We start from the raw sequence: 13,032 nt of genomic DNA, 5'->3' as shown, positions 1-13,032 counted from the left end.
ATTCTTTCTTGCTCGAGGGTTCGAGTGAAGGAGTGTTCAGTACAGTTAATATTTAGTATAGCCTTCACTTAGAACTCAAGATCAAATTTCCAACATAACTCCCACATTTAGAACTGAATCTGCCACACAGTTATTAATTGAGAGTTTTCGAGGGCTGAAATTGCATGAAAGTGTATCTCATGTGACATGTATAATAATCACAATGCATAGGAATAGCAGAGCATTTGAAACCTACAAGCTACAAGCCTAACTGTCCCATATTTAATTTATTTTCTATCGATATGGGACTGCTAAGGTTTTTTGGGAAGTATATGGATATCTATTCGGAACTTTAGATTATTAAATATCAGTACAATTTTAAAACCTATCAAATCTAATAAAATTTATAGTACTCATATACTGCCGTTATATGCATAATTGTCCCATGTATATAGGGAATCCCAGCAAACATGGGACAAATATGCGTATAACGGCAGTATATTACATTACAATAAATTAATCCATACATGCATTGCGATGTCCCTCAAACATTTAGGCATCGAGCATTCAAAAAAGCTGAATACATATTCAAGAACTCTACTTTCACTTTTTACAAACTTCAAAGTAACATTCAAACAAGGCAAACAAGATATTGCTTTAGTGTATTGCCAATTTGAAATTTTCGATTTCTTCATATTCTACTTCGCTTTGAAATGAAAGTGTGAAATTAAAATTAACTGCAATTTAAGATGTCATTTATTTTCAGCAACTTTGTTATGGACGAACTCTCGTCGACATTTAATTAGATAACAAACAAGTGGTCTAAATATAGAGTTCTATAAAGGAAAACTGTGCTGAAATTAAGATTGAAGGTTACTATTACCAAGGCAAACCCATTTAGCCCATTGACACACTTAGCCATACTAGCAGCACAAAATTAAACTCGCGGCATCGCGACTATCGTGACCAATCATAACTTGTGTTATTAAGTTGAGTTAAAGTGCCGTATGCTATTTGCTTTTAGAACCTGCTGTGGCATGTCATAATTATCGGAAAGCTTGGCTCCGGTGCACTCCAAACTAAGCACTAAATGTTATCTAACAACGCACTTACTGATGGTTTTCTCGACAATCCTTGCACTGGATTTACCCGCCCGTAGCCTGCTTGGATTGCGAAGTTTCTCGCTTTTACTCTCGGCCAAGTCGTTATCGCGGCAGCGCACATGGTGTGCAAGTGATAACAAGAGAATAGCTGCTGCCAATCGATTGCAGGACGTTATTCTCATTTTCATTGTGGTTTACTTTCATTCACCGCACACTTTCGGTTCAACTTCTTTGTTAATTATTTGTTATCTTCTTGATCTGAAGGTTCAACCAAACGATCGTTTTTCACAACCCATTCGCCTACTGTTGCACAAAATCCTTGAGCTGTTTTACTGGGGAGTTGTTTGCACTGAACTACCCAGACATCACATCTCTTCAATTTTTATTACGATTCCTCTCACTTTACCAGCTGAGCTCACGCGGCTAGTGGTCGGAAGAAAATACTGTTTCGAGAACGAAACTTTCAATATCACTAGCAACCGACGAATGCTGATGCAAACACTCACACAACTTCTGATACAATCTCGGTCAGGTAGCAGGTATTTCTCCGAACGGGTACTATTTGATTCTCCAGTCTCACAAGATCTATCTCGTGTCTACTGGGCACGATCTATTGGCACTGCCCTCTAGAAGTCGATTAGTAGGAAAATAATCACACCAAAACGGTTTCGCGTTAGTATAGTGTCTTGCCGCGGCAAAAGTCGAAGGTAGATTGAAATGCTAATTCTTTTGCATTGCGCTATTAAGCTTGGGTATGCGGTTTCGGTTCGGTTGCCTTCGAGCTACCTTCCCTTACATGCATGCTGGAGATCCATAGGTACCTACATCGGCGTTCGCCAATATGCGAAAGAGTGTGAAATTTGTACTACGGTTGCTTTGATTCGGCAGTTTGGCCTTCTACGGTGAGGATTAATTATCTTTTTTTTCGCTACTAACCTGGCGGATCGTTTCAAGAATATCATCGTTGAACCAATTCGGTGACAGAAACAGTAGAAATGCATGCTGGGAAGCAACAAGGACACCACACATTGGCAGATAATGAAAGGAATTAAGAAAACAAAATGATGAAATAAATACGCTTTGTAGGAAAGGAAATACGTTTTATCACAAATTAAATAAACAAGTCGTCTGAAATATTCATTGGTAATTTCTAATAAAAAATTTGTGATTTATATATTTTTTTATTTATAATTTAGACATCAATAATCTTCGGAAACGTAATTTTAAACATAGAATCTTCAAACGTTGTGTTGTATGATCACTGTTTTTATATGAAACTCCAAAACTTTGTTTTCGACCTTATTTTATTGAGCCTTAGTTTCACTGACAGAAATATGACTCCTTGTGGCATTAATTACTTTCAGATTGAGACATAATGGTTCACTTCAGATTACGAAGCTCAAATGCGATGGATATAAAAACAGCGTTTTCAGTGCGTAATGGCCTAGTGGTCAGTTGCGCGGAAGTAGGTTGATTAAGTACACTACCCGCCAAAAGTATGGAAGCGCAAAAATAAGTATTGCAACACCTGCTTTGAATATTGCAACACTCCGAAAAGTTTAGCATCACTCCGGAACTTTCCGGAATATTCGTGAAGATTTATCGTCGGATCCTTTACATTTAGAATGGTGGAACCTTCTACAAAATTTATCACGGCGATAAGTGCATTGCGAAAGAGGACAATTTAGCTCTTTGGAGTGCCCTGGCCACCAGGTAGACCGCGGATTATCCGGATTCTGAACCACGTGTGAAGTCACCGCTTAATACATCTATTCATTCTAGCGACATGCCAAATGCTCATCATCTTTTGTAATCGCAATATGACAGAAAAATCAATGCTGATTTACGCTTGCTTGACCCTTGGCGTCCTCCCAGTGGTCCTCCGGGAGTTTCGGAACATCCGGTAAAGTGGTTAAATTTTGAAATTCATCACAGAAAGCTGCGACTTTTTCAAAGTCGATTGTGGCAGAATTATCAGAGCAAAATCAATGCAAGCATTACTCATTGACCACAGATGGCCTCCCAGTGGTCCTCCGCAAATTCCGGAACATCCGATGAAGTGGTCAATTTTTAAAATTCGCTCCAGGAAGCTGCGACTTTTTCTAAACGGTTTGAGGGAGCATTGCCAGAGAAAAATCAATGCAAGCATCACTAATTGATCCCAAGTGGCCTCGTATTGTTCCTCCGGAAGATCCGGGACATCCGGTGAAGTGGCCAATTCTTTAATCTCGTCCTAAAAAGCTGCGACTTTTTCTAAGCCGATTGTGGTAAAATTGTAGGAATTCCTCCGGAAGTCCTTCTAGGAATTTTTGCGGAAGACTTTCTAGGAATTCCTTCGGAAGACCTTCCAGGAATTCCTTCGGAAGACCTCCCAGGAATTCCAGGAATTCATTCGGAAGTTCCTCCAGGAATTCCTTCGGAAGTTCCTCCAGGAATTCCTTCGGAAGTTCCTCCAGGAATTCCTTCGGAAGTTCCTCCAGGAATTCCTTCGGAAGTTCCTCCAGGAATTCCTTCGAAGTTCCTCCAGGAATTCCTTCGGGAGTTCTCCAGGAATTCCTTCGGGAGTTCCTCCAGGAATTCCTTCGAAGTTCCTCGAGGAATTCCTTCGGAAGTTCCTCCAGGAATTCCTTCGCAGTTCCTCCAGGAATTCCTTTGGAAGTTCCTCCAAGAGTTCCTTCGGAAGTTGCTCCAAGAATTCCTTCGGAAGTTCCTCCAGGAATTCCTTCAGAAGTTCCTCCAGGAATTTCTTCAGAAGTTCCTCCAGGAATTTCTTCAGAAGTTCCTCCAGGAATTCCATCGGAAGTTCCTCAAGGAATTCCTTCGGAAGTTTCTCCAGGAATTCCTTCCGAAGTTGCTCCAGGAAATCCTTCCCAAAATTCCTCCAGGAATTCCTTCGGATGTCCCTCTGGAAATTCCTTCGAGAATTCCTCCATAAGTTCCTCCAGGAATTCCTCCAGAAGTTCCTCCAGGAATTCCTCCGGAAGTTCCTCCAGGAATTCCCCCAGAAGTTCCTCCAGGAATTCCTTTGGAAGTTCTTCCAGAAACTCCCTAGGAAGCTCCTCCAGGAATTCCTTCGGAAGTTCCTCCAGAAATTCTTTCCAGGAATTTTTCCGGAAGATCCTTCACCTTCCAGGACTGCTTCCGAAAGTTTCTCCAGGAATTCCTCCAGAAATTCCTCAGGAAGCTCCTCCAGGAATTCCTTCGGAAGTTCCTCTAGAATTCCTCCAGAAGTCCTTCGAATTCCTCCGGAAAATTCCTTAAGAAGTTCCTTCATGAACTACTCAAGAATTTCCTCCAGGAATACCTCCGGGAGTTTTTCAGGAAGTGTACCGGAAATTTCTCCAGGAATTCCTCCAAATGTTTTTCCGTCCGTTCTTCCAAGAAATCCCCTTGAATTTTTTTGCAGGAATTCCTCCGGAAATTCCACTGGAGTCCGAAAATTCCACTAGGACCTACTCCAGAAATTCCCCAAAATCTCTACATAAATTACTTTGAGAACTATACAGAAATTTCCTCTGAATTCGTTTCTAAATACACATGGAATTCTTTTAAGCCCACCTATCTCCGATCTCCGATATTTTTTCCTGAAATTTCTCATTCCGCATTCCGTCAGAAAACCGTTTGGAAATTTTTTAGAAGTTCTTTCAGGAATTCCCCAGAAATCACCCAGAAAACCGTTCACGATTTATTTTCAGGAAATACTCTTGCAATATTATAAAGAAGTTAACCTGAAAATACTCCCAGAAATGCTCCCACTTTTTCTTCCACAAGGAGGGGCTTGTATTCCACAAGGAATTCTGCCAAAAAATGACCAGGAATTTCTGCGGAAATTACGTGGAGAATTGATCCAGATATCCCTTTATAGATTCGTTTCGGAATTCCCCCAAAAATTTCTCAAGGTATTCTCAAGAAAAATCCAGGAATAGCTCCGAAATTCCCTTCCAGAAAGATTTTACGATAGAATTTTTATGCGAATATCTGAAGGAGTTCCTAAAAGAATTCATAACAAAATTCTTGAAGGATTTTTTTAACAACGTTCTTAAGAAATTCTCGAAGATATTCCTGATTTGAATCTGAAGAAATTTTTACAAAATTGTTTGAAATAATTTTGGGTGATTCCGATTTATAAACTATATCGGAAATGAGATTATATTCTGCATTATTAGAAGTGGAAAAATGCCATATGAACATGGTGGAAAATATGTATTTCTGACAGGAGTTAGACGAAACTGGAAAACTGAACTTGACTTTACTGTTAATGCTCTTTTGGAAAAAAGTTCGAAATCCATAATCCTACTGCCTACAATAGCCATCGGCGTTGTAAAAAAATATTTGGACGTGGTATATTTTCATACAATTCATTTTGATGGTGGCGGCGCACAGATCTATTCCTGAGGACCACTCAGTGAAATTTTGCTTTCATATTGCTACATCTAACTTACGACGGAGGATTACTAAGACGAATTTAAAAATGGACCACTTCACCGAATGTTCCAGAACTTCTAGAGGACCATCCGAGGAGAACGACTGGTTGATATATGTATTGAATTAGCTCTGACATTTTTACAACAAGCGATTTTCAGAATGTTGCAGCTTTCTGAGTTAAATTACAGAAATTTACCACTTCTCCGGATATTCTAAAGCTCCCGGAGGATTACTAGGTGGCCACCAGGCGTCAATGGGAGATGCTCGCATTGATTTAACTCTGGCATTACTATTACAGTCAAACCTCTATGAGTTGATGTTCTATGACTCGATATTGACTCATGGGGGCAAAATATGACATATTGAAAAAAATATTCTGGGTTACTGTGATGGTCCCTTCAAACAAATTTTCAATAAGAAAATTATTTTGAGCTTTTTAGTGGAATGTCTTCACTTGCCATAAGACGAGTTTATACCATCCCATTGAATTCCACCACTTAATTGTATCTTGACAGATACGTATTTCGACCTCAACAGTAAGGCCGTCTTCAGTGTCTCGTACTTGACTCGACTTGAAGAAAATGATCGCAACTTACACTATTCATACTATGCGTAGGTATAATAATTTATCTAGGTACTTATCTAGTTACATTTCGTACGGTGCTTACTTCTACTCGCTTGTTGCGCTTAATGCTTAGGTATAAACTTGAAGAGCCAGGAGCTACCATTTCCTTTATCTTTATTCAACAACCGCGTTTGTACCTGTCGGTAGATTTCCAAGCTCTCAGAAACATCAAGTTTCCACGGAGAAGAGACATTTCTTAAAATTTTAATGTTTGATGTCGTAATTGAATGATTTTCTTGATATACATGTTCAGCTACCTTAGACCTAAACTCATAATTCAATCCCTTATCAGTTTCCCTCTTAGCCTTACTTACTTCTGCAATATGTTCTTTGAACCTTACATCTAACGATCTTTTTGTTTGACCTACATATACTTTATCACACTGTGAACAATTAATTTGATAAACCCCGGCCTTATTTAACATTTCTACTCTATCCTTAGTAGAGCCCAAAGTGTCTTCAGTTGATTGCTTCTGCTGGAGAATACTAAATCGATGCCGAATTTCCTCAGTCGATGGCGTAGCTGGTGGGTGATGATAGGGGACCGATACCCTCTTCATCGGTTCATCGATCGGTGTCAGTGTTGTCAGTTCGTTTTTCCGTAGGTTCCTCTGCTTTTTGTTGATGATTGCTTGTATTGTTCTTTCCTTGTATCCGTTGATCCTCGCTGTTTCCAAGATGTGTTGTAGCTCCTTCGTTTTTCCTTCTTCGCTCAGGGGAATCGTCTGCATCCTGTGGATCATGTGATGAAAAGCTGCCATTTTATGCTGATACGAATGATTTGATGTGTATGGGATGACTCTCATGGTGTTGGTGGGCTTCCTGTATATTTCGAAGTCTAATGTTGCATTTGTTCCCTTGATAACCAGTAGATCCAAGAAAGTTTAATTAACTAGATAATTCAATGGGATGGTATAAACTCGTCTTATGGCAAATTTTCAATGATTCTCTATTCCACGTCTCGATATTTAAACGAGTCTTCATTATCGACTCATTGAGGTTTGCCTGTACAAACGGTATAGGAAAAATCGCAGTTTTCTGGGATGCATTATAAAACCATTAAATATGACCACTTCACTGGATTATCCACTGGTCAATAAGTGGTGCTTGCATTGATTTTACTCTCACAATGCTACCACAGACGTTTTAGAAAAACTCGCAGCTTGCTGGGACGTAATTTAAAAATTGACCACTTTACCGGATGTTCCGGATCTTCCGGAAGAACACTGGAGACCCTTAAGGTCAATTAGTGATGCTTGCTCTGATTTTCTCTGACAATGCTTCCACAAACCGTTTAGAAAAAATCGCAGCTTTCTGGGACGAATTTAAATAATTGGCCACTTTACTGGATGTTCCGGATCTTCCGAAGGAATACTGGGAGACCACTTAGGGTCAATTAGTGATGCTTGGATTGATTTTTCTCTGACAATGCTTCCACCAACCGTTTAGAAAAAATCGCAGCTTTCTGGGACGAATATTAATAATTGACCACTTTACCGGATGTTCCGGAACTCCCGGAGAATCAGTGGGAGGCTACCACTAACTGGTCAAGCAAACGTCAGTCAGCATTGATTTTCCTGTCATATTGCGATTACGAAAGATGATGAAACCGCATCTCGCTGGAATGAATGCATTTATTAAATTGTGACTTCACACGTGTTCCAGAATCCGGAGCATCCGGATGTCCACCAGTGGCCAAGGCACCCAGGGAGCTAAATTGACGTCCGGCCTAATGCACTTATCGTCGTGAACAATTTTGTTGAAGGTCCCATTATTCTAAATGGAAAAGATCCGATGGGAATATGGGAGTTCTGTAGTGATGCTAAACTTTTTGGGGGTGTTGCAATATTCAAAGTAGGTGTTGTAATACTTATTTTGCGCTTCCATACTTTTGGCGGGTAGTGTACCTCTAACATCGTGTACGTAGGATGCGGAAGCTAAACATGGAAATGTGAATGGTGTGGAGATAAAAAGGTCTATTAGACTACTTAATCTTATGGGTTTCTGGCCAGTTTTATGTTTTACCTGGTAGTTTTAAATAGTCGCAAAATAAAGTGAGTAATGATCGTAGTAAGCTGTGTTAAGCGACCAAGAGAAGGTCATAGTTGAATGAACTTCACTTACAAGTTGAACTCTTCTACAAGGAATGCCCGCGAATGTATATTATGTTGTAGATTTTTTTGTTGATTTTGTAAATATCTTCCAGCTTATCTGACTTATGTAACACAGCAAACTCTGATGCCTACCATATTGCACGAATTTGTATTATATTCACAATGTCCAGGGAGTCGTGCATTTGACCGTGACCACATCATATAGTCCAGAATGGCAATTTTTTGCTTTGCGCGCAAGGTTTACTATTGGCGGTACTATCAAGTCAGTGATATTTGGGATTACTTTACCTTTGTAGAAAAATTACCTTATGCTTGGTATGAATAATCGGTAAATTTATGATTTTTTTTCACCAAATCAGTCATAAGTTTGGAGCGAAAAACAAATACATTCTATAAATTTACATAATAAAAATCTGTTTTTTGAAATTTTCATTCAAGTATTGATTTTTCGGCATTTTCACGAAAAAGTTTGTTGGAACATGTAGGGGAACTGTTCAGTTTTCCATCTCACTGTACATATATTCATCTCATCGCCAAACAAAGAAATACAGCACCAATCTCGTCGCTTCTTTTTGCTATCACGGGTACTCACTTGTGAAAAAAATCATAAAAATAAGAAACAAACCAAATTCCTTTTCATTGCTTTGTTTTTGATGGGATGGAAATAGGAGCTATGAGATGAAGTGCCGAACCGTTCCCCTAATTAAACGCAACTTTTAATTGAGCTTGCTGCTATTTTGAATCAGAATGAATACAAACGAAGCTAGTATGGTAAAATTGAATCTTTTGACGTAGGACTTACGTCTTTCTTTACTATACCTACTGGGTGTCATTTAGATTCATTTCAATTTCATTGAAACTTAAGAAAGCTATTGAAACTTAACGATAAGCTATTGAAATTTTCAATTCTTATCAAAGCCAATAAAAATTTTATATAACCAATTCGGTGCATTCCTATATGCACGAATATGCATGGAAGAAGAGGATGCTTTCTTTTTTGTCATTCTATGCTTGATGATGGTCGGATGCAGTTGTGTCGGTTACGATTGATGCGATCGCCCATCGCATCGCTCAGAGTTCACGGCTATTGGCCGATGATGACTGAAGCTGCGCCTGCGATGGCAGCGGTGGTGGATGCAGAAGAATAAAATTAGTCCAGAGTTATTGGTTCCATAATCCACATCCTCCCGGGATGGGAACGAGTCATGGCATATGACTGACTATGTGTTAAGTTGTGGTCAGCAATGGTGCTGATATCCATGCCGTATTACATGTAAATGTTTTAAAAAAGACCGAAAAAAATTTTTTTATGAAGAATATTTTAATAAACATTATTTTATACTTTGGTTTTTATTTTCTGATATAAATTACATTATTAAACATGACTTAGACTAGGACTTTGGAGCTCGCATTGCATTGCTCGTTTTTCGATTGACTGTGTGACTGCAACTGGGTTGCGGTTTTTGTAATTTACGTAGATTTCAGTAAACATGTGCAAACCGCGAAGCATCGGTTATCAATGAAGTCTTGTTTTATGCGGATTTTGAGATATACGCGTTGTTAGGTACGACCTTGCATGAAGGCGAATGGCAAGGTTCGGACCGGCTAGGTAACATAAAACGCCTCAAAACATAAATGTGTGCAAACATTTATTTTACATTCATCTGCCCGTCTCACAGTAACGTTTTCTCCTGGGGTCTTAACAACTACCCTGCATGCCTGCTAGATATTTCCTACTCTCTTCACCTCCTCCTCATCTTCTTCTTTCATTTTCTTTCCATTTTCATCCACATCTCGTGGCTACTCACGTATCCCACTCTATACAGTTTGGGTTGCTTCCACTGTACCATCCGGCGAGCGGTTACAAAGGTGCACCAGAGTGCCTGCTCCTGGATCCCGGTGGGAATTCCTGAGGAGAAACTGGCCTACAGCTAGACCACCTCGCAGATCGTGCCCGAATCCACCTCTGACCACACGGTGAAATGCTGCCTGCACAAACTACCGTCTCAGGTTGGACGTACCCGACGAATTCAAGTCCAAAACAAAAGCCCTGTCAAATAGGTTTCATAAGATTTTGCTTCGTGCTCAATATTTGTGGTCAACTTACTCCTAGTGGAGGCTCTTCTGGGTGACAATCGTTCGTCCTACCGTCGATGGCGATCTGCTTGACCTGGACAACAATCTGGAGGAGCAATTCGCTTTTCCGTTGGGCTGCGACCTTTGCCTGAAGGTACCGTCGTTCCTTCTTAATGCGTGTCGCCTGCACTTCGAGATGACTGATTAGAGGACTATATTTGTCTTTTTGTGCCACTACTAACATTGACTCGTTCAAATCGTCTCTGCCGATCACGTTCCGCGTGGCTGTGGAATCGTTGAGGGGTTCGGTCCGTGCTGTTGCCAATCCTTTCTGTCTTCTATCCTATCCGAGCTTCTTTGCTTATGGTGAGGGAATTGTCACCGCTTGCCTAAATATTGAGACTCATAATGGAATGTTCCTTGCCAACTGAATGTGAACAAACCTCGAAATGTGTTGCCGCCTTCCCTTGGCGTGTTCCGCCAACAACCGTTTGAGAAAACGGGTTTTCTGTTTTTGACGAATTACTGCCCACGGCGGTATCGATGTCGGCGATTTATCTGTTGTGGAGCGCCTCGCTCTGTGGTTCCGGTTACGTTTGTTCCTTCCGAACACCGGAACGTCTACACTAGCCGTTCTTTTCCTTCCTTGTGTCACGAGCAGCACTCCCCAGATGCCGCGGACATGGCAGACACCACAACTCTGTCTCCTCTACTTCGTTTGTGACAGCCAGCGGCTCTCAGTGTGTCGCGAACGGAAGCGACGAATTATTGTTGTGTTGGTTGCGAGTGACAAGGTAATTTCCTGTTCCCCCCCTGCTTGCAAGGCAGGCCTCCCCTGCAGCACGATGTTTTAATCGCAAAGTGTTCACTTATGCTCCAGGGTTTGTTTTTTTTTTGAGTTTGCACACATAACAAAATACAATTAAAAAAGCTTCAAAATACGAACGTAACAGCGTTTTTTACTCAGATTTTAGGATATAGGTGATTTTGATCTACGCGGATCGTCTCCCCCGCGTGAACACTGACTTAAGTGTATTCCCAGTTACTTTTTTACACGTCGAAATTTTCTATACTTTTGGCTGTGTATGACAATTCAATATTTGATTGAACATTTTCGCTAGTTCAAGCATGTTTTCCGGCTTTTTTATGATTTTTTTTGGCGGTGAAAAGTTTCGTAGAGAACTTTTTCCAGAATATATCTTTTCAGGATTGCTGAGAAAATTTACTTGCATGTTCACTTAAAACTTCGTTCATACGATGCTTCCTATTTAGTTATGATTTTTCAAAGATGATGTCTATGAAAGATTAAAATTCGCCACCCCTATGATTTTTCAAAGATGATGTCTATGAAAGATTAAAATTCGCAATTGCACCGCTGAAAGTGCCTTCAAGGTGACCATTTTTATATGTGTACACAATACTTGGAGGTCTCGGTTTCAAGTACCATGGGGTCGATTTTCACACGGAGAATTTAATCAATTGAAACAACCTGAGTTTTGATCAAACGCGATGGTCATAATCAAGTGAAAACAAACCGCATAAAAAGCGACCCATTGTACTTAAGTATCAATTATAACTGCAAGATGCACATTATTAACTGGTAGATAGGTACCTAGTTTCTTTCCTCTATAACAGTGGTTCTCAACCTTTACTTGGAAGGTACCCCTTTAAACTTTTGCATTTATTGAGGTACCCCCTATTCTTGCGCTGTAAATGAAAATAAGCGTTACTCATCCCAACCTAATTAAGCCGTATATAAATAACTGAAACTAAATTAGTCTCAATTGTGCTACTAGGGATAAGATAGGTATATGAAAAATTGACCTGAAAACTAACGCGATAAATGCTGCTGTGAATTGCAAGTCAGTCACATCTGTATTGCCATATGCAGATGAGACTGTCTTGTAATTCATGGTAGTATGGTTCTCCAGAAAGTTGTCTGATATTTTCTTTATTCCGCGAAACATTTCAAATCAAATTAAGTTTATATATAAGCTTCTTACAAGACTTTGAGGACTTTTAGAGACTTCAGAGCCTTCTGAAGGGAGGCTTTCGAACCTCTTGAAAGAAGGATTCCGAGCCTCTTGAAAGGAGGCTTCCGAGCTTCTTGAAAGAAGGTATCCGAGCCTATTGAGAGGATGCTTCCGAGCCTTTTGAAATAAGGCTTCCGATCCTCTTGAAAGAAGGCTTACGACCTGCATGGAAAGAGGCTTCTGAGACACTTAGATGGAGGCTTCCAAGCGTCTTGCAACGAAGCCTATACGCTTTTCGGAAAAAAAAAATCCTTCAGGTCTCTCAAATTAAGGCTTCCGAACCTTTAGATTCTAAGTTCTAGCTGAAAAGCATATTCTTAACATATTATTCAACATTTTGTCTCAATCGGTAATATTTTTAAAATTTGTTCATTCGATGTTTTGTCCTTTTGATGTTTTTCCCACATTCTTCATACATGTTGGTTGAGGTTGGGCAGGCCGATCGCCATACATATATGTACTATAAAAAGTTTTATAAATAAAAATTACAAAATTATCAAAACTTTATCAACAAGTTTGTATTTGAATTGTAATACATCCGCCGTTGCGCATTTTTATCCGAGGTACCCCCTGGAAAGGTACCCCCAGGGGTACATGTACCCCAGGTTGAGACCGACTGCTCTATAAGAGCAGGCAATGCAATTTAAAATTAACAACAAATTCGTTTTTAATGGATC

The 13,032-nt window shown here is 39.9% G+C and overlaps 1 protein-coding gene across 1 annotated transcript in view; it reads right to left on the bottom strand.

Annotated features, from left to right (window-relative positions):
- The window catches only part of LOC134207490 (uncharacterized), a 28,390-nt gene extending 26,404 nt beyond the window's left edge, over positions 1-1,986 (bottom strand). Inside the window, exon 1 of the mRNA XM_062683202.1 lies at positions 1,093-1,986. Within this exon, the coding sequence (XP_062539186.1) occupies positions 1,093-1,270 (178 nt within the window). The 5' untranslated portion in view covers positions 1,271-1,986. The remainder of the gene's footprint in view (positions 1-1,092) is intronic.
- Positions 1,987-13,032: the final 11,046 nt, after the last annotated feature.

The sequence above is a fragment of the Armigeres subalbatus genome, chromosome 1, assembly GCF_024139115.2.
Source record: "Armigeres subalbatus isolate Guangzhou_Male chromosome 1, GZ_Asu_2, whole genome shotgun sequence".
Taxonomy (NCBI): Eukaryota; Metazoa; Arthropoda; class Insecta; order Diptera; family Culicidae; genus Armigeres; species Armigeres subalbatus.
Note: the sequence above shows the minus strand (reverse complement) of the source record. Positions and strands in the feature narration are given on the sequence as shown.